Source organism: Polistes dominula, unplaced genomic scaffold (assembly GCF_049000335.1).
Source record: "Polistes dominula isolate Pdom_NZ unplaced genomic scaffold, Pdom_raw_medaka contig_33, whole genome shotgun sequence".
NCBI classification, from domain to species: Eukaryota; Metazoa; Arthropoda; class Insecta; order Hymenoptera; family Vespidae; genus Polistes; species Polistes dominula.
In genome coordinates this window covers 5,224,725-5,252,720 of record NW_028300998.1, presented here as the reverse complement: position 1 = coordinate 5,252,720, position 27,996 = coordinate 5,224,725, and the positions used below count along the sequence as shown (strand labels likewise).

The 27,996-nt window shown below is 33.7% G+C and overlaps 2 protein-coding genes and 2 long non-coding RNA genes across 5 annotated transcripts in view; 2 read left to right on the top strand and 2 right to left on the bottom strand.

Annotated features, from left to right (window-relative positions):
* Positions 1-17,614, top strand: part of ec (ubiquitin specific peptidase echinus) — a 58,645-nt gene extending 41,031 nt beyond the window's left edge. The window contains exons 1-9 of one of the 2 annotated variants that reach the window (XM_015320481.2): positions 4,604-5,848; positions 8,162-8,296; positions 9,070-9,234; positions 10,708-10,842; positions 10,930-11,199; positions 11,285-11,656; positions 11,744-12,166; positions 12,246-12,546; positions 12,623-17,614. In XM_015320481.2, the coding sequence (XP_015175967.2) occupies positions 5,642-5,848; positions 8,162-8,296; positions 9,070-9,234; positions 10,708-10,842; positions 10,930-11,199; positions 11,285-11,656; positions 11,744-12,166; positions 12,246-12,546; positions 12,623-16,392 (5,778 nt within the window). In that variant the 5' untranslated portion in view covers positions 4,604-5,641 and the 3' untranslated portion in view covers positions 16,393-17,614. Of the gene's footprint in view, positions 1-4,603; positions 5,849-8,161; positions 8,297-9,069; positions 9,235-10,707; positions 10,843-10,929; positions 11,200-11,284; positions 11,657-11,743; positions 12,167-12,245; positions 12,547-12,622 lie in introns of those variants that run through there. The other variant, XM_015320472.2, reaches the window with a different exon arrangement.
* Positions 1-27,996, bottom strand: part of LOC149032262 (uncharacterized) — a 44,225-nt gene that overhangs the window by 9,104 nt on the left and 7,125 nt on the right. Inside the window, exon 2 of the long non-coding RNA XR_016176919.1 lies at positions 17,997-18,082. This is a non-coding gene — a long non-coding RNA (uncharacterized LOC149032262). The remainder of the gene's footprint in view (positions 1-17,996; positions 18,083-27,996) is intronic.
* Positions 79-3,690, bottom strand: LOC149032263 (uncharacterized). Its single transcript, XR_016176925.1, has 3 exons — positions 3,299-3,690; positions 593-871; positions 79-364 (listed from the first exon to the last, which is right to left on the bottom strand). It is a non-coding gene; the product is annotated as an uncharacterized LOC149032263 (long non-coding RNA).
* The window catches only part of alpha-Man-Ia (alpha-Mannosidase class I a), a 297,026-nt gene continuing 287,973 nt past the window's right edge, over positions 18,944-27,996 (top strand). The window contains exons 1-2 of the mRNA XM_015320422.2: positions 18,944-20,120; positions 20,973-21,203. Of these exons, the coding sequence (XP_015175908.1) occupies positions 19,719-20,120; positions 20,973-21,203 (633 nt within the window). The 5' untranslated portion in view covers positions 18,944-19,718. The remainder of the gene's footprint in view (positions 20,121-20,972; positions 21,204-27,996) is intronic.

The window sequence follows — 27,996 nt, the reverse complement described above, 5'->3', positions numbered from 1 at the left end:
TATTGTGCAGACTTTATATTTGTCTCTTACTCTTTCTCTATCTCTTTTTTTTTCTGTTTTTTTTTTTTTTTTTTTTTTTTTTTCTATAGAGTTAATATAGTATACAGTATAATATAGAGTTAAGTGATAAATTTTTTCGATACTTTTTTACGTTTCAAAGTCATCAAGACGCATTTTTGTTTTATCTTTTCTCATGTAAAAGCGAACCGCTTGAGTTCTTATCTAATGCCTACTTACATTAGACACTCAAGATGAAGACACTCAAGGGATAGAAAAAGAAAGTTTAAGTGCTTCTTATACCATTCGTTGAAGTGTCAAAGATAAATTAATCTGGATAAATACAGAGTATCGTCGTTGTTTTGATCTATAATAAATAATGAGTATAATAATTATTAATTTCAATGATTTAAATAGATCAATACATGAGAATTTGATAAAATTTTCATATTATTTAATAAAACTGGTACCTAACATGCCTAGTTAGTTTACTTATTATCTAGTTATTTCGTGAATAATCTGAATTATACACTTTAATGATAACAGAACTATTAGGTACACTTTTTATAATATTCATATGTATCAAAACTCTTACGAAATGGCTGCTCTTGATAGTCGGAATACATCAGCGTGTTCACTTGGTTTACAACTCGTATAGATACACGAAGAGCCATTGTAACGGATCCGCTGGACCAAGAACCTTTCTCCTGCAAGATTCTTGATCTCTGGTTCTCTGATTGGTCGAGAGTATACGAAGGTTCTCTCCTTCGTTTTCCTCTCCTCTCTTCTCGTTTCTCTCTTAGTGAGCGTCGTAGTAAACGTATTTTCTACTATGGATACTACTTCTGGACCGGTCTTTGTTGTAAGAGGTCAGCTGTTTAAAATAGAAATAAGTCGAAAAAAAAATATATTATTATTTTTTTCTTTTCCTACAAAATCTTATATGTATAATTGTAGTTATATGTTAGTTTAGAAAAATTAACTCATTAAACTGAAGAGTTACGAAAGATTGTAGTATTCGGTGCCGGTTGAGTAGCAGGCAAAGAAATTTTAGTACAACAGTAGTCCCTATCCGATTTTCTCACGGATTTAATTAGAAATCTCGAGAGTTAATTGCTCTAGGCGAAAGAGTGCCTTGTCTCGCGTGAAATTCGCAGGAAAGAGTTCGCATCGGAAGGACTACAACGAAATTTAACTACAAAGCTATTTCACCAATGGTTACGTTAATACTATATACTTTCGTTTTATATGATATATAAATTACGGTAAATTTAAAAATAAATTTTGTTCACTTTGTTTTTTTTTCTTAACGCCTGTATGTATACAATACGTGTATATCTAGAGAATTATTGGATATTGTCGGTAAGATAGCGAACGTTTTTACCGACATTATCTAGAAATTTTTTTTCAATAGTTCTATATTGCTATACTTTATAAACATTTTTGTATTATAGATGGTTTTTTTTTATTATAACTATCAATGCAAGAAGTGTCTTTTCTATCAATTGTCGAAATTACAAGAAATTACTAATTAATTAATTTCCAAGAATTTCTTAATAATTTTTATTGTAAATTCACACTTTAGAGTCTCTGAAAGTAAAGTATGCATATAACACTTAAACATGAGCTCTATTGTATATGATTTCATTTAAACTGAAATAAAAGATGTGACGTCTATTATGTCACACAATGATATCAAATGCATAATATCGCGATACTTGATACAGATACGAGTTACTTGCTTTTCATTTATCGTTGGACAGTTGAATTCAAAAATTTGCCGATTTATTTGAACCTTTTATAGGTTTTCTGAGAAATGGACCCACAACCGCCAAGCGTTCCACCTAACGCTACGAAAAACGTTAGGGTTTGCTGAATGATTTCAATCTTTTACAAGGGATGCTATTTTTATTGACAAAAGATACATCCGGGAAAATTTTCTATACCATAGGCGGACCTTACAAAATCATTCAGGATAATCTAGGAAAGGTAGAAAACGTGCCTAAAGGAAATCTACCTGTTGCTTGTGTATCTTCAATACGAAGGGAACAGGTTTCCAGGAACGCTTACGCATACAAAAACCCATATACACACACATACAATTCATACAAATGCAGCTTTGAGAAATTCGTTCTTCTTTGGACGCCATGGAAGTAGTACTTGGATGCACGCTCGATGAATTGTGATCACGTGACGACGCGAGCTTGAGGGTGTCGGATACCCATGGTTTCCATTTTATAAAACGATCCGGCGTTTCTTTGAATGGCAAATGGATAAAAAAATGAATGAAATAATTAAACTTTTGATATTTAATGCCCAAATTGATTTACTGGTAATAAAATGTCCAGGAAAAAAAATACGTAAAAGAAGAGTAAGAAAAAATGCTACCTTTACAAGGGCACGCATTGCTGACCTAAGAGATTCTTCAGAAGGAATTCCTAAGATGATTCATAGTGGACACGTTCGAAAGTAAAGCAACATATTTGAAGCTGAGAAATAATTCAAAAACTCTTTGGAGGTTTTAGACCTTTAGGGTTAATGGGTATCTTGTCCTTTAAGGTCAAACCCGAATTCTTTAGTAACACATTTTTGTCTTTTTTTTCATTCCTTTTTCATTCAATCTTCTGTGATTCATAATAATTCTATATAGATTGAAAAATTTTAATTAATCGTTCTGGCTTTAATCAATCGTTTTTGATACTTTGATAATTATAACAATGTGCAGTCTTACAATAAATTATTCAATTGAATTATTCGTGTAATTAAACATAATAGTTGATTATGATTATTACAGTTAACTGTATCTAACGTAACAATTACGTTTAGAGGAAACTTAGAATATTATAAACATTTTCGATTCCATATATGGTATTTCAACTACCCACGTGTTGATATCACAAATTCTGCACAAACAGGACTTCATTTACCTACATCCTGTCCCACACGACGAGGAAGAAATATTGATAATTCAATCGTTACCTACGTAACGTGAATGCTTACCACCACTTTTACGCTACACTACCCACGTTAGGCCTGTTAAATAATAACTATTCCGGTTGTTAAAGTTTACATAAGATCATTTGTAAAGTTATCTTAGGTCAGAATTTATAATTAAATAGAACATTACAATCTAATTATTAATTCTAAGAAATATCGAATATTCATTCCTTCCGACTTGGCTCATTATAAACTCATTATTAATGAAACGAAACCTCTGGGTACAATTTTGAAACCCGTTTTAGTAAACTCCGCGAATGTCGAGATCCTTTGTAAACGTATGTAAATTTTGATAGAAAAGTACCGTTAATCGAATCCCATTGTCACTGAAATGTAAATTCCAGTTCGAACTTATGCACTTATTTCTATACTACTTGCTCCCGTATTGCACAGACAACTCGTTTACAAACTCATGGTATATATATATGGGTCGATTTTACAGCCTATGAACACAGGTCCAGGTATATACACTCGTCGGGTTTTCAGTCACGTCCACTTTTTCCGTTCCTCGATACTTTTCTGTCGAACATTGGTAGTATAGGTCCGTTTTTGTGTAATACCAACATAGAAAGAGATATGGAAGTGGGCTTTGTTCGACAAATCTTCCTTTGATATCATCCAGAGTCCTATACTTGTAATGTATATATATATACCTACTCTTACTCTCGTACGATGTTATCGTGGTGAAGCAACTTATGTCTAAGAGTTAGCAACGTTTATGACAACTTATAATACTCAGGAGCGTAACGATTAAGGAGATGAACGTGGGTACCGTTATTAGATCTATCTTTCTTTCTTCAACGTGAAAGTAATCAGATCCACGTAGAATTTGAAACCTGTATTTTTCTTAATGCTTAAAATAAAGTTTAAGGATAAATTTATTAGCCAGGTTGACAATAATTATAATATTTGATTAAATCGTTTTAATTTGAATGTGAACGATTGAAATGTATCGGATGATATTGATCAATATTGATGATAAAAATATATTCATTTTTGTTGAATGTATTCTTTCTTTTTTACTCGTCACACATATATATACGATCCTGGTCGAGTAGTCGGCCAAGTTGGTGAGCGTAGGACAGCTAACCGGGTGACGTCATTGGCTTCTCTTGGTTCTATCGGCGTAGGGACAAGGGGTACGGGGCACCGTGGTGTGGCCTCTTAGAAAGAAGAAGAGAACGGGAAGAGACGAAGAAAAGGGAACGGGTGGGGGAGGTTCGGCAGCACTCCGCGAGTCGCTGCCTTCGCTGTGCAGGTAGTCTCGTGCTCGTTGTCCACGTTCTTCGACCACGATCGACTTCAACCGAACGCGTTCTCCTTTCTTCGGTTCTTGTATACACTTTGTTTGGAACTTCCTTACCTCATCAGTATTTTTTTTTTCTGATATAACACTCTAATGATAAGAAAAATAATCAAATAATTCAGTAAACTGTCGTCAAATTGATCTATCGATCAATCGTCTTCGGTTTAATGATTATGATCATTGTTAACGACGAATCAAATTATTTGAATAATTAGAAAAGTGTAATAAAGGCAAGAGAAGAAAAAAAGAAACTGAAGTGATAAAAAATAAAAATTTAACAAGTGTTTTATTTGGATTTGATTTATAAAGTGAATAACATTGTGATTTTTAGATAACTTCTTAATATGTTCGTTTCATGAAGTGTGTCGTCTGTCTACCAGTTTAGCCGCCTTTCACTCTTCAAGGTACCAAGAACGTAACAATTTCTTGGTAAGATCGAAGAAGGGCAAATAGTTTAACGGAAGATAAAATCAAATGATGATGTTTGAAGGGTAGAATTGGCAAGCACGTGGTAGGTGGAAGTGGTGTAGTTGAGACGCGTCGATGCGTTAAGCTCCGGAAGAAGAGTAATTTGAAGCCAACTCTTCCAGGTCTTCCGCAAACGTTTCCTCTCGGCTAGAACGTGAATCGCATCGAAAAGAAAATTGACAGGAGATCTTGGAGAAAAAAGATCAATTTCGTGGTTTACCAGGTGGAGGGAGAATGGACAGAGGACTATCTTATACATTTTGAATAATCAAAATTAGTCGGCAAGAAATTTTGCTTAAGTTGAGAGGATCCAAGAAGATGGGATTAATTTACATTTAGCAAGGGCCAATAAAGCGAGGATAATTCTATCGTGAAGAGTTCTACCGACCAAACGAGTTTATGTTTTTAATCGAGTCTACGAGTAGAATCTAGCAACGGGTTCTCTCTCTCAGTGAGCTTGTTCACCGTACTATCATCTTGGTTATGATCATCATACTTCTCTAGCAGGAAGAAGCATCATACTTTAATACGATATAGACTGCAAGTTGTTTTTTTTTCTTTCCTTCACCTAACTTCTTCGCGTTTCGTTATTTTTCTTCATATTTATATTCCTATTCCAAGAAAATAACATTTATATTAACTCATAGATATTTCTTTCCTTGATCCTTGAGTTTATCGACGTGTTATATAAGGATAGAAAGTCTTTGGTATTCCCAACTTGTTGTTGCAACTTTACGCTACCGAGAAGAAATAATGCAAATGCCGAGGAAACGTATGAAGAATGTATCGATCATTATGATGGTCTTTATAACAACGTGAAAAGAATATTATTTATCTTTTTTTCGTTATATACAAAAGAGAAGAATAAACGAAATGTTGAAGTGGATAAAAATACGACAGGACATTTCGTCCACAACTTCTTCAACGTCATCCGTCTCATCAGCTTCGTCTCAACGTTTCAAGGAGGAAGATAATAGGATTCAAAATGAAGTCACGAATAAGAAAGAAGAAGAAGAAGAGGATAGTGGAATGGAAAGAGAAGATTCACCATCTAACATGGACCTAAATGATCTGAAAAAAGTAGGCTCAAGTAGTTTTTATATAAACGCTTTGTTATTTTTCTTCAACATCCTGTGTTTAATTTACGTTGAAGAATTTCTATCGCATAAGATTATCGATTCTATTCTATCCTTGAAATGGCTTTTTTTTAACATAACTTCTATGTTCATCAAATGCGATTGATAAATCTAACGACATGATTACGGTCGAGTAATAACGTCGTTAAAATAAGAACTTATAAAAAAGAACACATGGTTCTACTTAAATTTAAAATGGTAGAGAATTAAGTTTGAACAAAATATTGCATCGATACGAAATAATTTTTCTTCATGTTATTATTACTCTATACTTTTTCACTATATCTCTACTAAAAGTTGAGTCATTAAAAAGTGATCAATAAGCTAGCTGTTATTTACCGATTTCACTTCCCCATTCGTTCGAAAGGGGGTTAGCACAATTTCTACAAAACCGGCTGGTTGTCTTTTTTTTTCTTCTTTTTTTTTTTGTCCCCCCTTTATGAACGCACAACTAACCAGCTTCGAACAGGTGCGACATCCTCCACGCTTACACGTGATCGTTCCGGTAGTATTATCGTATGTACACACATATGTACCGGTCTTCTCTTCGTAACACATCTGTCACTTCCATTACTATATCTTGCCACAAAACCAATCAAACGTCTTTCATTCAAGAGTTTCGATGAAAACGCCCTGTAATTTCGACTTCCAGCAAATTTGTTTCATAATGATTATTCTCCTTAAATTTTTCATTGAATTAAATTAATATTTTAGACAATAAATATATATTTCTAAGTTAAAGTTTGAATTATTTTCAATTCTGATGATTTTATTTCCTTCGAATAATTTTTTGGTGGGCAAATTTTCCTTTTCTTTTTTTATGAGAAATATACTTTCATCGGGAAAGTTATCAAATCCTACATCTCAGGAAGAGTTTTCACTTATAGTCTTTCTTTAGTCATGCTCATAGATCAGGTTTGGAACAATTTGAATCCGGTCTTTGTACTATCAATTCTAGCTTTTCAAGTTAGACATAACTAGTACTGAATTGGTTCGTTAGAGATACGAATGACACTACGATGAAATGCTTTCTTATACAGTAAGTGGAACATTTATCTTTTATCTCAGGAATATTGTAATCAACTAGAAACGTTACTAATCTTATTTTTCTTTATTCATTAATCCTATTGAAAAATATTTATCTATCGGTATTACACGTAACTAATAATACAATCGCGAATTGCGAGAAGTTTTCTTTTTTAATTTATACTTGCGCAAGTATTATAAATTATTAAAGACAATCCATGCTTATTTTATGTTTCTTTTTTTCTATAAGTACGTCAATTTTTTATCTGTTTTTTTTTTTCTCTAAACATCGTCTCTCGAAATGTTAACGTTGAGCAAGATCGGGCCAGCTTGTTGCAAGTCATAGGTGACTTTCTACAGACGAATGTTGTTGCATTCGTGTTTGTTAAAAAAATTAATTACGAAAGAGATCGCTTGGGGTTTCGATCGATCTCGGGAGAAAACTATTTGAAATCTGTAAACTTTTGTAAATTAATAAAATCTAGTTTAATTGTTTAATCAAAGATTACGTATTCGTTATTACGGTTCATTTTATTTTGGTTAAAGAAGAATGAATAAGAGATCTTTCGTATGTTCACACGGAGTTGATTTTTCGCACTTTCGCTAGCATCCTCTTTTGAAATTGCTCGCGATTCCTTGAATCGATTGTCTGTTAAACGAGATATCGCAAATACTACGAAGAGAGAGCGTTTCCTCTTGGAACGTTGTTGTTTCGTGTTTGCAAAATCGACGAAAGTTTGTGGATATTATATACAAATGAATCATTGTACAAAAATTTAACACACTTTTAAGCAACTTTTAATATCTCCTATACTTAAATTTAATATTCACATTTCAACATTGAGCTTCAATCGATGATTAATTTTAAATACCTTCGTTTAAATTTTTTGTTAAATGTTCAACGTTGAATTGGATGAAAAAAAAACAAAAAATTTTAATATTTTATTATTGAAAGTGGAGTACAATCGATGAATGATTTGAAAGATTTTTGTTTAAAGTTCAATGTTGAGTTCAATGGGAGAATGAAAATTAGAAAAAAAATGAGCTGACGATCACCAAAGAAGATTAATGTCCCGAGACGATTTAATTTGCGTTCAATAGTGAGCAAGAAGTGTAACGAGTTTTGTTTGAAATGATTCGTTTGCCGATCTCGAGTCAATCCCTCTCTCCACATCTTCCTTTCCTTTAACGAAAGATCGACATTAAATCTTCGTCACGTTGTGTGTCACAGGAGCTGTTCTCGGAATTGCAGTCCTCGCAAAAAAGTGCCTTGCCACCCGACACGTTGCGTCGCGCCCTCGCTGAGAGCTTTCTCGATCAGCAAAGGTTTCAGCTTGGATTTATGGACGATGCTGCAGAATGTTTCGTAAGTACCATACGAATGTATGAACATAATCATATACACATAGCAGACTTACATATGAGTAACATTTACACGCATATACATATCATTTTCATCTTTTTTTTTCCGTCGAACTCTCTCATTAACTCATCTTGGTGTCTTTCGTGTATATTTGTTCATGTAATAAGTATCGCGTCAATTATTAGCTATCTACTTAAATAGACAAAAATAATAATAATAATAATAACAACAACAAAATAATAAATATAATAGGATAAGATTTCATCGTTAATGTCATCGAAACTTTTCACCACCACCACCAACAACCGCAGTATAATAGAATCTAATGGTTCCTAGCCAGCTTGGTTAACAAGCCAAGCTTTGAACGATCCTTGAGAGATCGGCAAATGCCGACGAGAGTCCACTTTCTCGTTTACAACGTGGTCACGTTTAACGCAAATATGTATGCACGTGTGTCGACATCGATCAACAACGGATAACACCAAGAACGTAATTGTGAGCTCGTAAAATCCATTACAAAGTTTTCCTTGTAATATAATAATCATTTTGCTGACGAAGTGTTATCAAAAATGAACGAAGGATGGATTATTATCTTCGTTGAAATAAATATTTTGTTTAATTGAAGTATTTTCAAATGTATCGTGCATTATTTACGAATCTTATGAATCTCAATTGTGGATATATGTATATGTTATTCACACATAGTTTTATTTATTATTATTATTTCACGTGATTTAATGATATTAACTATTTTTTCTTTTTCCTCTTTTTTTCAGGAAAATATTCTACTGCGTATTCATTTGCATATAGCAAGTGGACAAGCGGAGGACATGTGTAGCGCTGGACATTGCGTGCCGCATCAAAAGTTTGCTATGACCCTTGTCGAACAAAGCGTTTGCGGTGCGTGCGGAGCCACCTCGGAGCCTTTGCCCTTTACACAGGTTCGTCGACGTCCCTTTTATTCTATCGTCTAATTTATTTATAGCTCGAAGCTATGTATCGTCGAATCGATATCTGACATTTTGTGGAAACCTCAAGCTAAATCATATTAACCAAACCTGTCCCTGGTTTTCACTCATTCGGATAAAATTCAATAAAAATTCAAACTACGTAGCTTCTCCTCCAATAGAAATATATTTCTCACGATCAAAGATTCTCAGGTAAAAACGATATGGCGAAATTTTTCGTTGGGAAGGGTTATATACCAAGAATACATAAATCGAGGACTGTAGGGCCTTTCGGGTTAACCTTCTTTCTGCACGATTGACGAGCACAAGAAAGAAAAAGGGTCCTTGTGGGTGGTACAGGGGTTCTTTGTGACTGTTAATGAAAAAGGGATCGAAAATGCCCCTTTCTCGATTCCTACGGGATTTAGGGGACTTAAGCTGGAAGCCATTTGCTCAGGTATTCTGAACCTCCGAGTAGGCAATTACGATTTGACGGTTCATTTGTTCGACATTCGAAGGGATTCAAAGAGAAAGGATTTCAAGACGGTGATATCCATGATATGCTTTTTAGAAAAATAGTTAGATTATTCTTACATTATTAATGATTTCTTGCAAAATATATTTATTCGAGTCAGCAGTTAAGATTGTCGCAATCCAATTACTTTTTCCTTCTTGATTAATTAGAACTCTAGATCGAGATATTCAATTCAGTTGGTAGACAACGTATGTGTATACGCACGTGTGCAAGATACAATTTTATTGCTTGTTCAACTCGAGCAGAGATAGATATTCGTTGGGAAATCTATTTCCTTCTATTGGTGAAATCTACCAGTGACAGTGATTATAAGAAAAATTCAGGAGATCTTACTACCTACTCCAAAAGGGCAACCGTTAAACGAAAGTAGCACGTAAGAAACTATCAATCAAGAGCTACTCGTGGGGGACATGGTAAAAGTAATCGGCCATGACCGATGCACACGATGCATGAAGCCAGTCAGTTTGTAGTATAGACTTCTTTTTTATCGTTATTTACTCGTACTCTCGCCAAGAGACAAAAGAACCCTAAGGAAACGACTCCACCCACGTGGATTCGTGTATATCTAGTCTATATCGAATTCTAGATTGCTTTACGCCCCATAAAAGTATTTATCATGCCGCCTTTGAAAGTGCACTAAGAAATAATGCTGTTATATACATAGTCGTTCTACCGGTTGCGAAATTCTACTCCATGCTAGAGTAAACTTCATAGATGCATTGTATTCATCGATTGAGAACACGGCTTACTATCTCGTAAAGATAATTGATTGCTTGATCGTTAATATAATCAAAGACGTGCATTGTCTTCGAAGTCTTCGGATAATTATGATACGAGTATGATTACGAACAGATAATGATAGAAACCTAGCTGATGCTAACGATCATCGTTAATTAGAAGAAAAGAGAAAGACAACTACGTTATTATTGCAGATGGTCCATTATGTCTCAGCATCGGCACTAACGTCGCAAGCTCGTCAAACTCAAGCTAACTCACGAACCAGTCCGGATCTCTTTGGTCAACTTTTGAGGAGAGCCGGTGGAATGGGTGACATTCGTGATTGTCCGGTAAGTAGGGGGAACAAAATAAATAGAACTTCATTTTTCTAATTGAACCTTAGGATTTGTTAATTAACCTGTTATATCATATTTTAGAGTTCGTGTGGTGCGAAGATTCAAATTTGTAGGACGCTCATTAATCGACCGGAAATAGTTTCCGTTGGGGTTGTCTGGGATAGCGAACGACCGTCCTTAGATCATATAATGGATGTATTCGCTACGGTAGGAACATCCCTTCGACTTACTGATGTTTTCCATAGCGTTGTTGACGCATCTTGGGGTGCCTCAACGATACATAATCTTGTTGGAGTTGTTACTTATTATGGAAAACATTACTCTACTTTCTTTTTTCATACTAAATTAAAGGTAAGCTTTGTTCAATTTTTATAAATAATTTTAATGGTTATAAATGCAGTATTGAATAAATTAATTCCCTATTTAATTTTTTTAGGTTTGGATTTATTTTGACGATGCCACAGTTAAAGAAATAGGACCACGATGGGAACAAGTCGTCGAAAAATGTAGGAGGGGTAGATATCAACCCTTGCTATTACTTTATGCAACACCAGATGGGACTCCGGTAAATACTGAAAATGCCCCGAAAACGGTCACGCGATTTCCAAGTGGTAACATATTGAAAACACCATCGAAGAACAACGTTCGTAGATCCATTACACCTAGTCCAGAGAAACCTTCGATTAACAATACAGCCAGACGTGCCATTACTCCTAATCCGGATAGCCCTCCTCATATTATCACTCAACGAATTTATAGTGATTATCAAAATCTTACAGAAATACAGAACAACATTTTTGATAATCAGGTTTGTTATTTTTTTCTTAATTAATTGTTCTTTTTGTTAATTATTTTGTATAATAAATAATGAATATATATTTGTTTGTTATTAAAGGGTGTTGATGTGGTTGATGGAGAGGTCGAATCCAAATACATAAGTCGTAGAGCGGTAGAAAGCGTAATGCAACAACAAAAAAAGCAACAAATGCAATTAACTAGGAGTCTCAGTGCCGGTTCAACGCCTTCAGATGGGATTAGTATACCAGAACATATGAACGTGCCAAGAAGACGGGACTCTGGAAATTGGTCAGGCGATAGAAATAGTGCTTCTTCCAGTTCGTCCACGACCATTGAAAATCCGTACTTGTATTTTGTCAATAAAGCTCAGAGAAATTCTGGAGTACCTAAAAGTCCAACTAGCAAATCTGGTGAATTATCTAGCAGCAGTAGTGGGCACTATGATGCTGGATATGATTCATACTCATTGTCTTCTACGGACAGTCTTCCACTTCAGCAGGGTCTTAAACATAACCTACAGGTTAAGATCTTTTAACAGATCATTCAATAACAATCATTTGATAAGCATTATTCTTCTTATCAATGAATCTTTACCACAGCTTGCTCAAATTCCGGAAGGCTATCAACCTTCATCAAAAGACGATTGCGAACGTCTTTGTAAGGAAACGGATGCTCTTCTGGACAAATCTCGAGCTGCTGAGGAAGCTGGAGATTTTAGCACGGCTGTAGCTTTATGTAAAGCAGCTAGTAATAAAGCTAGGGCTGCGATGGAAGCACCCTATAACAACGATCATACAATTTCGAACGCAAGAATGAAACACAATACTTGTGTCATGAAAACTAGAAGCTTGCAGAGAAGAATGTTGCAAGAACAAACGTCAGCTAATGTTGAGAAAGAAGGTATGCATTTGTTTTTATTTTTCATATTTAAACTTTCGAAAAAGATTGTAATATTGGTGTATGTGTGTGTCTTTAGAAGGAGCAGTTGAGGGTAGGCATTCGAGAGAAAACAGTAAGTCTGGTCAACATTCTCGTCAAAGTTCACGCGATAAAGGTAATCATTCTCGACAGAATAGTCGTGAACTGTTAGTAAATCCACCAGTAGCAGTTGTAGAAAAACCAACGACAAAAAGTATCGAGATTTATGCAACTCTACCTAAGAAAAAGACGTTGAGGAGCAAAGCTACCGCTGTAAATGTTATCGAGGACGAGGAGTATATGCTCCATGATCGCCCAACTCAAAGAACCGGATTGTTTGGTCGAACAAAGCGTTGCGATGACGACAAAAAGGATAAGAAACGAGCTAGGAGCGAAGAAAGAAATAAAAACATATCTAAAGACTTTTCTATAGCACCTTCACGCACTTCACCCTCTCCGAAAGGTACCAAATCGATTGAGAAATCAAAAGAGAATATCGAAGTCGGTACAACGAACTTAAGAGTTTCACAACAAAATAACGCGAACGTGACTGAGCAGAAACAGGGTAAAAAGCAGCATAAGATTCGTAGGAAGCTATTAATGGGTGGGCTAATAAAAAGAAAGAATCGAAGCATGCCTGATTTGCGAGAGGGACAGGACAATCAAGCAAATATTAACGTGGAAGGTACCTCGAACGCTTTGCCAAAGCAATCCGTGGATGATTCCAGTGTTGGTTTAAAAGGTAACGAAATGGCACAATCTCTGAGCGGTTACCTGTCCGAAGGTCATTTAGAATTTGCTGGAAATGCCAATAATAATATTGGAAATACAAGCAATCCGAACTTGGAAAGAAGTCGATTAATGAGGAAGAGTTTCCACGGTAGTGCTGGTAAAGTATTACATGTAGCGAAGGTACCACCACCACCTCCTGTCAGAACCACTTCTCAGCTTAGCAAGTCTAAGTGTTCGGGTGAAGTGCATAGCGATCAGCAAGCTGATAAATCTACGTATTCATCTTCAGACGGACAATGTTCATCTAACACAGTAACAGGATCTCAAGATCAAACCAACAACTATTGGAACCACATGAACAATGGAAATTCATCAAATTCATCAAATCGTAATTCTAATTATGCTGATTACTCGACAGAGTCGCATTCCTTGCCTTTCATTCCGTCCTATGGTATGGAACAAAACGGACATCCTGCTAATGTTCAGACTAATTATAACAACAAGCCTAGAATTCAGGACGATGTCGTTCAATATGCTAATGGTATTCTTTATGAGCCTACCTATGTGATTACTCGTGCAGATGTACACAGCGAACAAAGTCCTATAAAACAACAAGGTTCTTTAGATTCTCTTCCACCATATCCGGAAAATGGAAACATCTCTCATTCAAGACAACCGAGTGAAGAATTCCCGCCCCCTCCATACCCATCTATCCATTCAGTGTCACATTCCAGACAAGCTAGCGAAGATTTCCCACCTCCGCCACCACCAATCGACGAGAGTAATATTGGTCACGTTCAAGAGAATCAATCTCAAAGAGAACAATCTCTTCAGCAACTGTATGTTTCCAATCAACAACGCTTACATCGATTAGAAACTCAAACGTTAAATAATATTTTTTCTCAATTGCAAATAAAGAACGAACAGATTTTAGCTTCCGATTCGAAGGATTTAAAAACAAACGAGGAACAGGAAAAAGAAGAGAAATCTGCTAGTGAAACTTGGCTGAAGGAACTTCAAGCTAAACAGGCAGAAAAAAGAATGAAAAATCAGGCTTCGCTCGAGCAAGATATACCAAAAATTAGGACTCCATCTATCAATACGAATCAAATAACAAGTATAGCTAGGAGAACTAGTGATTTAATGATGAATAGTCTTGGATATGATACAGTAGGTCGTGATGTTGTCGACTGTCCTAGAGTAGTATCATCAGTCAAAGATATGGCAGCGAGATTTGAACAGAATAAATTACAAATCAGCTCGAAAGTAGAATCCGAACCTAAACCTCCCGCGAAACAATCCAATTCAAATTCCACGGTCGCTCCAACGATTGATATGCCTCATGAACATCAGCAAGTAGACGAAACGAGATTAAAATATTCTTCAGATAATTCGAATACTTTCCCTAAAATGAATAATTTCACTAATCAACCAATTCAAAGTCCAAGTTTTGAATCCACGACTAATCAAGATACTTATGTATCAACTATACCTTCTGATACTTCATGCACTGTTCAACCTAGTGGATTAAACGCAGCTATTCTCTCGATGTCTTTAACATTACCACACGAGAATGGACTACCTGTTGATTATCCTGAAGACGATATTAGCGAAGTAGCTATGCAAAATACCATTCAAAATAAAACCATACTTCCAAACGAAGAGGATATAGAATTGAGGAAAGTAAAGAGGAGGATAGGTAAAAAGAAAAGCGTATCGTTTTGTGATCAAGTAGTTCTTGTAGCTACAGCTGAAGATGACGAAAAAGATTCGTATATACCTAATCCCATTTTGGAGAGAGTTTTACGATCCGCTATGAACAAACCTGAATCTGCTCAAGTACTTCGTGAAATTAGAAATCTTCAGGAAGCTGAAATGAACAGAGAAAATACACCGAGGTTCCAACAACAAACTCTTCCTCTTAAATGTGAAGCTGACAGTGTACCTGCGACACCATTCCAGGATCAATTAAGAAGCGTCAATCCTATTTCGATTTCTGAAAACGTCAAGCCAACGTTCGGTAGACAAAATTCAAATGACTCTATTGGTTCAGTAGTAGACAAAAAAATATGTGGATCTTACAATATCGAGGCACAAGATACAAATAGAGAAACATTTCCTGGTATGATTATATCTGCTTCGAATCCACCACCAACTTCATATTCTCCACAACTTCAACAACAAATACGTTATTCTCAAAATGGTTATCCACAGTATATGTCATCACAATCTTCCTACACGCAAACTCAAACGTCTCATCCTAGAAATCAGAATGTTCCAATATCACAGACGCAGAAACCAGCTAGCCCTTATCCGACACAAATGCATAGTAGTCAGTTTATACCGACCGTGTCTCAGCAGCAAAAGAATCTATGTCAGAAAAATACTTATCAGAAGTTTTATCAGTTAGAACAGCAACACAATCAGATGAATAAACAATTATCAGCCAGTGGATTACAGCAGCATCAAAATGGTCTTAATCAGAGGATTTCCAATCATAATGCCAGTCCAATAACTGTTCAGTATTCTCAACAACAATTGGGTTATCCATCGAATCAATCGCCGAGCCCTTATCCAAATCAATATTCTCATAATAATTGTCAAAATTATCCTTATCAATCAGTGCCTCAACCAAATAGGATCAATCAACCTTTACCTCAGTATCAACCACCACCTAATCCACCATCATCGACGACGTTGTCTTATCAACAAAAGCAACAAACCGTTCATAATTATCAACAGAGGTACGACAATTATCAGAGACCACCACAGAAGGATCAGCAAAATGTTTTGGCACCTAATCAAACTTATCCTAATCCCTTACAGAACGGACAAATCCAATCAAACATGAAATATCCAGCTTATCAACATCCACCTCCTCCTAAACAGAATAAACAAATCCATTTTCTTTCGACCGCGAAAAGTAGCACGCCGATCGGCCAAACATCGTCTTCTATGCTGAAGTCAAATATGGTTGCTTCATTAACGGCTAGGAGTGTACTTTGCGATCTTTGTCGACAAAAACAGGTCATGGAACCTGCCAAATTTTGTTCTGATTGTGATTTTTACATGGCCCGTTTCCAGCCGAAAAATTAAAATCGTGTCTTTAATTGGCATTGACTTAAGCTTTTTTGTTAACTTAGATATTAAGTTAATAGATTTATGGAATAGTGTTCTTCATTATGCCAACGAACCTTTAAACAAAGGTATATTAAGTGCATTATTATATTAACCCGTAACCGATATTATTATGTGTATAGTATGGTAAAGTTAGGAGGATCTTGGAAAAACGTTTAAAATTTTAGAGGTAATTTAACAAAATAAGATAAAATAGCATTATGAACAATATCTATTATTTTATTTAAAAACTAGTCCATTTGAATTTTCTCACAAACGTTTTAAAACAAATTCTAAAGGAAAAGTTGGTTACAACTAGTATTAAGTAACTGCTGAAATTTAATAGATCCCAATTGACAAGTTACGGGTTAAGATAATCGTTTTGTACATAAGCTAATTATCAGATAGTGTAATATCAAATCAAAGGCTTTCATCGAATAGTTATTAACTCAATGACATTTGTATTATTTTATGCGTATTATGTATAAATTTTTATAGGTTTTTTAGTTTAATAATTTTCTCTTTTTCAAATTGTACCTTTTTAAGTTATCGCCATACGGTAACGTAATTTATATACCGTATAAATATAGGCAATATTCGCGAACCCTATAGAATTTGTTAAGTTAACAGGAATCCGTCTTATCTTAGTAATTTTAATGATCTATTGTGTAAATAGCTTATGCTATCGTTCTCGAATTTTATATAGCTCCGCAAATTGTTATTATCGAACAGTTGTTAATTAGAATATATTTCTGAATCTGTTACAAACAAATAATGATATTGCAAGATTAGTTAGTCGAAAGAAAATACAGAATTGTGATACTAGATGTGCTACGTAGGACTTACTTGTAAGTTAGGAAAAATACGTAGGGAGATAATTCGGATAAAGATAATTAGAAGATAAGAATAATAAAAAGTGAAAGAGGGAGAGAGACAAACAGAAAAAGAGAGAGAGAGCGAGAGAGAGAGAGAGAAAGACAAATACATAGAGAGAATGCGCGTGCGTGTATGAATGAGTGAGATAAAAAAGAATCCTTGATCTCCAAGTAAGCGTGAATTTTATTTTATGTTAACGAATGTTAAATGTTACATATTATTGTACTTATGTATTATGTTACGTCATATTTTCGTTTAGATCAATGTACAAACTTTCGTTTTATTTTATTTGTTCTCTTTTTTTTATATACTTTTTGTATAAGTATTTTGTTTTAAAAATACTTTATTTTTCCTTCCACAAACAAATGTCTTTATGTATTATTTTTTTCTATCCTTAACTTTAACATCTATTATGTATGTCATGAAAAATTACTAAATTTTAGATTCAAAAAAGTAGATTTACTTTGAAATAATTTTTGTTATTTATAGTTTAGCCGTTTACGGGATAACATAATTACCTTAACTTGTAAAATTGTTTTTTTTTATCCTAGTGCCAAAACACATTCAATTGTTGCTTAACTTCTTAGATTTGAAATAATTTTTATTAAAATTAAGCTTATTATCATTAAATGATCAAATTTTTATGATAGTTGAGTAATAAATGATATTACAATATAAATCGTCCGAGATTAAAGTCTCCCACTCACCTCATCTCTAAAGGTCGAAAAGCGGGAAAATGCGTTTGTAAAACAGAGAGCGCGGTTGTAGCAGTTGCTTCCATCTTCTTGAGGCGCTATAAATAAATTTAATTTAATTAATTTTTTACATTTTTTGTTCTGGGGAATTAATCAATTTAAGCGATTAATAGAAAATTGTTTGCTTTGCATTAAAATTCTTTATTATTAATTAAAAGTGTTACAGCATTTTTAAATACTTGGTGGTAAGTCGAAATTCTTAATCAAACGAGGAAATATCGCGCCTTATAAGATAAATCGAAACTCGATTTGTAGTTGAGGTAGTCGAATGTAGAGAGTGCTGTAAGCTGCAGCTACAAGGCAGATCGAAACTATGCTTAACACTGTGCTGTTCGTTGACGTCATATGCCTACGTATTTGTTTTGTTATTAGAATCCTTCAAATTGCAATAGCTAATGTCTGAAAATAGATCCAAAAGCATTATATTAATAAGCATTCTATCAAAATATTTTAATGATTCTCTCACTTACACATCCATTGCTCAAGATATAGTTATTTTGTTTACCAAACATACTGCAATATTACAGATTGTAGTATTATGTCATATTCATAATGTAAAAAAGATATTTTATAAACGTTATTTACAAATAATTTAGTTATCGTAGAAACTTTTTAATTATCAAACAATTAAGTTTCACAATAATGGAGTTTCACTTTTTGATGCACCAATAATCAGACACCTATTAAAAAGAGAAAATATTTTGCCATATTTGTAACATTATTTAAATGGAAAAAGGATTACTGAATACTTTTTGATAGATTTACTCACAGATTTCTAAATTCACTCAGCACTATTTACAATAAAAATAATATTTACACAAATAGAGAAGAATATTCCACAAATAAATATATTTATTTTTTATACAGTACATTTTTTTGTCTAACCTAGATTTTAGGTTTGAACGGTGTTTACTTTAAAAGCCTGATAATAGGTATATATTAAATCTTATTAAAATAGTTCTTAATATTATTATTCAAAACATTACAATTTTCGAATTACAATATCACTTGAAATTTGAGGAAAAAATATTAATTTAAAAAAAGGTGCGGAATTAATGACAGTACTATTGAATGAATAATATAAAAAACAATGTTTGGTTAATTTAGTTACGTATTGATGACATCGAATAAGAAACGTGTGTCGGCTGGTTGTCAGATGGCGCTGGTGTGGCACCATGTCCGTAATGGCGTGCAAGGGCCAAAGTAAAACGTTGCAACGACGCACACGCGAGTGCGCTTCGTTTCGTCGGGTTGTTCGTGATTGAAAGAAAGAAGAAGGGAAAAAAGAAAGAAAGAAAGAAAAGGAAAAGAGAAAGGACAAAAAGAAAGGAAGGAAGGAAGGACGGAAAGAAGGAAGGGCGGACGGGAGGAAGGGAAGAGAAATAAAGAAGTAAAGACAGTATAGAAAGTTGGAAAGAAAGAGAGCGACAGACAGACAGAGTGAAGTGTGCCCTCTCTTCTTTTGGTAATCGTCGAGTTGTCAGAAAGTAGTCAAGGAAGGAGACGTTAAGCCGCTTCTTCTTTGGCACGAGTGTCGTCCGTGTGGTTTAAATCTGTCGCGTGAAATACGTTGATTGTATCGTGGCACTCTGTGTTAAATAACGAAGAAAACGAACTAAGAAACACGCGAGTAAAGTATCGTCGAGGAGGGTGTCGTGTTAGTTGTTTAGTGCAATGACGTCGGCGAGTGGTGGTATCCTCCCGTCGTATCAGAGACTGGCGAACGGCGGCGCGCCGGCGTCACTGTTTGCGAGACGTTCCTTCCGGCCGCGCGAAAAGTACCTGATCCTCTTGGTCTTCTTGACGTTCGCCGTCGTCTGCTTCGGCGCATTCTTCTTTCTCCCGGACTTTGGCGCCGGTGGCGTCGCCGTGGACAGCGTTTATCGTGTCTACCGGCGTATGCAAAAAGCAGGCCCAGACCTTTTGATGCCAGCACCACCTCGTTTTCCTCTTGGCGATTCATTTAACGATGAATCTTACTCTTCCCATCATCCCAATGCCCTACCAATGCCACTTGGCCACGAGGCAGCTTATAACGTCGACGTACATCTCATCGAGGATCGGATGAAGCTTCGGGTGTGCCTACGAGAGATTTTTTTTTCTTATGGAAATTTCATTCGTGTTCTACTTTCTCCTCTTTCTTTTCGATCTCCTCCCTGCTTGCTTGTTTGCTCACTCACTCATTCAGTCACTCATTCACTTACTCACTCACTCACTCGCTCACTTCATTCACTTACTCACTTACTCACTCATTCACTTTTGCAAGAATACAACACGTCGCGTATATGGTGAAATCACGGTCAAACGTCAAGTTCTATACAGAGACGGATAGATGGATATGTGTATATATATATATATATATAGAGAGAGAGAGAGAGAGAAAGAGAGAGAGAGAAAGAGTGAAAGAGCGTATTAGAAAATGAAAGAGTAGTGTTATTTGGTCTTGACGTTTGTACGAGGGAGAGTACAATGGCGCTGCGTATACGTTCGTGCGTCTCCGTCCTTTCCCGTTTGTTTACGTTCGATCCCCTCGATTTCTCCCGATGACGCACGAGTTAGATGCACGTGCAGACACCCGCGCTCTTTTTCGCACATGCGTGTTATCGATACATTGGCGGGAATTTCTGAAATTTATTTATTTTATGTTTTAGCCCATTATCTAATCAGCTTATTTATCGATAAATTCGTTTATTATTCACTTTTTTTCTCGAATGACACAATATCATAATAAAGAATGAGTAGTAGGGGAGGAGGTACATTGTATTTAACGAAAGCGTTCTCCAAAATGTCTACCATGTTAATCAGCCTTCCATTTGTTTTTTAATTTATTTCTTTTTCTAATTATCCTAATTCTATTTATAATAATGATCTCGAAGTGTCTATTAAATAGGAGGAGAAATTAGATACACTTTAATACATTAATTTCAGGCTAAAATCAACGAAGAGTTTCAACAACAGAAAACGTTAGAGAAACCGGAAACAGTTGGTAGTGACTCGCGAGTGCGTACGACTAGTTTTTCATCTTCCTTCATTATGCATCAACGAAATGAGCAAGTTTTTGAAACTGTACCACCGGCTCCAGCGGTAAAACTTCCTTTGATTGTTGGTGGCGAGGACAAAGATGAAGTTGCCAGAGAACGCAGGAACAAAGTTAAAGAGGTTAGTTTGTTATGGTTAATTTAGGTTACTAGTACGATATCGAATAAATTGATGTACTGTTGTATATATAAATTATTCTACTATCGCATCCACGTCGACGTATGGAAATATCCAACGGATTAATCAAAGTTGTTTAGATTGCGATAACGCGTGATGCGTTATCTATCGACAGTAGCAAAAATTCTATTTATTTACACTATCTCCGACTTGTTTAATTTATCTCGTTATTTGTGATCTATTCCGATGAACGATAAGATTTGCTTGTTTTTCATTTTTATTTGTTTGTTATGTTTTATCACGAGTCAGTTCTTCTCTTTTGTTTTTATTATTTTTTAATAATCCAAATGGTGGACAACTCGTAATCCTCGTATTCTCGTAGCATGCTCAATTTGTCAAAAATAACTGCATACATGTATACAGAGAAAAGAAAATTAATTTCAAAAATTTTTATCGTTTTTGTCAGTTTATCGTGCTAACATTGTACACCGTTTGTCTCCATTTTCATTGGCTGTTGATCAAGTATTTTTTTTTTTTTTAATTGTTTTTACATTTTTCGAATTCTCGCAGCAAACTATTCAACGTTCGTTGTAGATTATCTATTTATCGAGCCATTAGGCAGTATCGGAACATCCGGAATAAGCAACATGGCCCTTCATTAATTTTTCATCCTGTCGAATCATGAATTACGTAGGATAGTAACGCGTGTATGCAACTCACACTTCTCTCCCTCTCTCTCCCTTTATCTTCCTTCCTTTCTCTAATGATTTACATTATTTCCAATTTATTCTGCATTCGAGGATAAATAAAAATTCCAAGAAAAACTATTCCCTCTGCTTTTTATTTCTATAAATACAAATGTTGTAAATCGGTAAAGAAATACAATTATTTGTTAATTGCTACATTTGTTGAAAATATACTAATTGCAGTAATAATAATAATAATAATAATAATAATAATAATAATAATATTATATTATATTATTTACATTATAATTATTGTACTATATTATGCTATATTATTCTTATATTATACTATATTATACACTAGATTATTACACTATATCATATTATTATTATAATAGTATATAAGTATCATTAATACTAATTATTATTGTATAATTAGAGTATATATGTTAATCTTTACGTACACTTATGCGGCGCCCCACATATTTTCATTCACAAATTCCCTAAAATAATAATAATTTCATTTTATAATCCTTATATATTGGCAGATAATTCTGTGCGCTTGCGTAATTTATTCGTGAATCTTAGTATAATATAGTAAATATAGTATATTTTATTATTATTATAGTATATATAATATTTATAATAATAATTATTATAATATAACGATTTTATAATATATATTATTACATTATTGTCACATTCGATTACTAAAAAGTGTATAAGTTGATTAAAATCTATGTAAAATGTTAGAAAAATGAGTCACGTCATCAGGCATTTTCATGGTACATTCGAATAAACATTCGATTACATTTAATTAGTTGGGGTTTGGAGGGTAGCAGTGAATACTCGTGTGTATGTGTACGCGGGCGCTAACACACGTCATTGTCCAATTTCTCTTCTGTACTCTTCCCTCAATCCCATGCATCCCACCCTTTTCCCGGACACTTCGTCACCGTCGTTGATTGCATTCGCTTGTTCTTCCGTTTGACGAGCACGTCGATATGTGTGTTTCAACCGGGGAATCAGCTTTGCGAATTCGCATTCGTAAATTCGCACTTGTATTTGCATTCGCTATCCTCTGATCTGGACGTTCGATCTTCCGTGTTAGGGATTGCCTCATTAGGCTCATGGAGGGATGATACAGTATTCGAGAAAGAGGAACAGAGGAGTTAATAAAATATTCATGTCGTCAAAGTGATCGAAATTGTGATGATATTATCGAAATTAAACAATTCTTTCGATATTATCTTTGATCGATACGACACAACTAAATATGCTGTGATATATTTATTAGATAGAATTAATATATCACTGACGAATATAATTATATCTGCTAATATATTTATTAATACATGTTTTATTTATATATAATGTATGAAAAATATATTATTATTATTATTATTTATAGTATCCCTGAATATATTAATTAATATATTAGCATATTTAAATAGTTATTAGAGAATTATAAATATATTATTAAAATATTATTAATAAACATTACAAATTATTATAATATACATCTATATATACATTTTTATATTATATAAATAAATATACTAGCACATTTAGTTGTATTAATCAACGATTATTTTCTTCTCTCCTCGAATTTCTTATATTTTATTTTTTAAATAACCCAAATTAGAAAAATTACACAATCTTACATTTATTATACTTACCAACTACATATATATAATACACTTATATATTACTTACAAATTATTTAACAAATTTTAATAATTTAAATATTTCGATAAAATACAATATGAACATGAGTTTCCAAATAACATAATATGTAAAGACACCAGTTACTTAATGTAAAGATTGATAATGTTCAATGTATCTAAATTCGATAGAAAAGAAAGAAAGGAAAATCGATATAGAAATGTTGTACGAGGGTAGAACGAATAAACAGTTTCATTTGCTAGCCATTGTTTACGTTCACGTTTGCTCGTCAGCAGTAACTTTTGGAACATCGAGAAAAAAAAGGAAAACAAAAAGATCACAGTTACTTCGATCAGGACACGAATGAGCTTCGGTTAATCACTCGCGTGTAAACTACGGAAGGAAAGAGATTCGATATATAGTATGTCTTCCTCTCTCTCTCTCTCTCTTTCTTTATTACTGACTAACTGACTAACTCACTCACTCATTCACTCACTCACTCACTTATTCACTCACTCACCAACTTTTTCTATCTAACTCATCGCGAAGCGTCACGTTTTGTCCCGTTATCGATCAATTCGAGTCTATTTCTATTCGTGAAGAGCGTCGAACGATCGGAAATTTTTCGAGATAGCTTTTTGTCTAGCTTGATCAAAAGCGTTTCATCAATGGAATCGTTCCATCGTCATGGTCGTCGTCCTCCTCGTCTGCATACGTCATTGTCATTGTCGTTGTCGTTGTCGTGTTGTCGTTGGCAAAGTTAAAAGCGAATTTTATATCGCTACATGATTTCAATCACGACTTATATCTTCTTTCTTTATTCAAAAGAGCTTAATATTAGGCTACTGCTTAAATAATTAGGATTTTTAAGCATCTAATTGAAAGAATCGTATAATTTCAATGTCAGCTAATAGTTGAAGTTAATACATTTTTTTTTACGTTGAAAATTACGACTATTAGTAATAATTATAATATTGCTTTGCAAAACAATTATAACCATTTATTATTTTGACCTTTCAATTATTTATTGTTAATAAACATTTTTAATTTTTCATTATTAATATTTATAAAAAAAAAATGTAAAATACAGGATTGGCATTTTCAACCCTCATGGTGGCATTCTAATCTCGCGATATTATTTGAAATATTCAAGGTAAAGGGTTTCATAGGTTCTTAAAATTTAGAACGAAAGGGTCGAATTGAACGTAGGCGCCACCTCTCGCTGCATCGACATAACCGGAAGTTGGAAGATTTTGGAAGTCTCTTTCGTAAGTCGATATTCCTCGACTTGATATAATTTTATGTCGTCATGTTATTGCTTGCATTTAATTTTTTTTTGTTCTAGTTTTTTATTTTCTTTTTTAATTTTTCTCATTTTCTCATTTCACATTATCCTCCATTGTTCTCTCGTTATTCGTTTATTTATCGTTTTGTTGAGTTAATCCTTCTACCCGATCGAATTTATAATTCGTTTGATATTAAATTCAAGCACGTTTCCGATATATGGGTTTCATCGAGACTGACATTCATTGGTTTATCGAATTTCAAGTTAAAGTATATACGTTATTATAAGCGTAATTATAAAATAGACAGGAAATATGATCAGTTCAAGAAATAATTTTATAAATATCCTGACCGATTGTTGACACACGTAATAAATGTTATATATTTAATATACCATTGTAGAACTGAAATTAACGATCTCTTGGTATATAAAAAAAGAAGTATGGCTAAGCTACAGAAAAATGTCGCAAGATGGCACCTCCAATCGAATTCTCCAAATCTTCAAACGAATCGCAATGGTGGACGAACTTACAAAATGAATGATTAAGGATAATTTTGTTCTTTTGTATTTTACTCTGCCGAAATGAAATGATGTTATTCTTGTATGTTTTCATACGCAGCTAGAGAAACATGCGGGATTGTAGAGTTCGATGCTCCAGAAGTTGTTTTCAACAGGAGAAGTTGACTCGTGAAACGTGTGGTTAACGGTTTTTACGTGTTCACGGTTAAGTCAGGAACAGGAAAGTAGGCTGGTTTCATGGTGAATGCGATGTTTATGTGAAACGCAATATACCCTTATTATTTCTTAACAACAAGTATATATATACATATAGAGAGAGAAAGAGTAAGAGAAAAATAACCCGTTATAAATACAGAAACCTGAAAAGTAATTTAGTTCCATGGATTATTTTTTCGATATATATTATTTTCATTTATAAATGAAAATTATCTAGTTTAGTAAGCACATTAAATGTTTCAATTCATTTCAAATAAATTCTTGATAATATGAATCAATTAAAACGATTGTGATCATTCAAATATATTGCTTGTTAAATTGGATAAATTTGATGCAACGGCCGATGAAGTTACTAAATAAATTCAACGTTATATTATTTTTATTTGTATGTTCATTTATTTTCTATTTCTCTTTTTATTTTCTTTTTAGCATGAAAATAAAAATTCATGAACAAGTGATTAATGTCATAAAATTTATTAGCATAATATTTATTTAGTATAGCTACATGTATATGTAAATATTTTTTGTTTTAAAATATTTTTACATTTTTGTCGCTTACATCAAAATCAATGATATCACACGTATATTGGAATGATTTAAATTCTATCATAAAATCCGATTTCTCGAAAAAGAATTTGGTACGCTTGTCGTATTTTACTTGCACTAGTGCCAGGAATAAAAGAGGAAGAATTTAGAGCGGAGTGTATTAAGGGCGATGATTTTATGAAATTCTCACGTTTCGTCGGTGTTTCCGGTGTCATTCGAGATTATCGCCATATCCGATTATTATTGAATCGGAAATTTTCCCTTTTGCGCTTGTTCAGTTTCGATGGGAACGAATTTACTCCATTTTCATGAATTTCAATCGTAATTTCGAGGAGTAATACTACGGCGTTTATCACAGTAGAATAAACAACTTTACAAATTTATTTTAACTGAACTATATGGAATAAAGCAATGAGGTTTGTTATATAACAATTATTAAATTTTTCAAGTTTTTATGTTTGTTCATTAAATTTTCGATGTAGTTACCACTAGTTAAAAGATACAAATCTTATCGAAATTCTATTTCTCATTATACATTTATCAAAAAAAAAAAAAAAATTGTACCATATTTCCTAAATTCTGAAATGCAGAAGTCCAGTGAAAAATATAATAAAGTTTAATATCAGAATAAATATTTGAAATTGTTTATATTATTGACGATTCACTACTATACATGAAATCTTTCATATTTTCCTTTCTTTCTTATCTTTTCTTTTTTTTTTTTTTTCATTTCTGAGATAATCTGTTATATTTTGAGATATAGTTTTTAATAAGTTTTTGGCATGTGCAATTAATCGAAATGTTTCCGACATTCGAATGAAAGGCTCGTGCGTGATCGTAACAATTTCATCTATTTCTATTGTGGCTCGTACCAAACACACGTTTATCTTTCGTCGATATCGATTTGACTAGTTTCTTGTTATTTTATTCCTTTTTCTTCTTTACGTACTTTTTTTTTTATTTTTATTTTTATTTTTATTTTAGTTCTATACTCTGAAAACGATCCCTTTTACTAACAATACGATCACACAATTCGTTCGTTCGAAATCGCTCAATTCACCTAGAGAGTCTCGTATTTTGGTGAACGTTTTTGAAGCAATATTTTTCGAATCTACACATAAAAAACGAAAAAAAAAATAAATAAATAAAAACAAAAAAGAAGGGAAAAAAAGAAAAGAGAGGAAGAGAAGGGGTTGGGGGAGAAACAAAAAAAAAGAAATGTATATATATATATATATATATATATATGTAACAACAAATAAACACAAAATAACGAAGAAAAAAGAAAACGTAGTTTGTATATATACGTGAATCATGGTTTTTGTTGTTCGGAGGTTTCCCGTGCGTCACTGATACGTTCTACGTGCATGGCAGACAAAATGGAGACGTTTTATTGGACGTTATCCTCGCTCGTTTGTAATCATTTTGTGGGAACGTCGGACTTAAAAAATGGAAAGCCATGAAAAGGAAGGAAGGAAGGAAGGAAGGACGCGAACTGAACTGTTGGGATAGAAATAGGGTTGGGAAGGGCTGGGTGGGATGGATTTGACGTTTAGCTGGCGCTCTATAAATTACGATATTTCTGAAATCGTAGTTTCAGTAACAGTTACGTGAAAGAAAAATCGTTTTTTCAGCTTTTTAACTCTTTCTCTGAGGTTATTCGTTATTTTTATTTATTTATTACATGCTGATAAAACTATTTTCTTTTTCTTTTTAATTTTTTTTTTTTTTTTTTTTTTTGTTATTTTATCCTGGTCGTATCAATCGAAGCGCATTTAAAAGGGAAGTTTCATTCGAAAGTTTTGTTTTTCGTTGTTTAAAAGAAAATCCAATAGAAATATATTATAAATAAATATAAAATAATAAAAAAAAAAAAAAA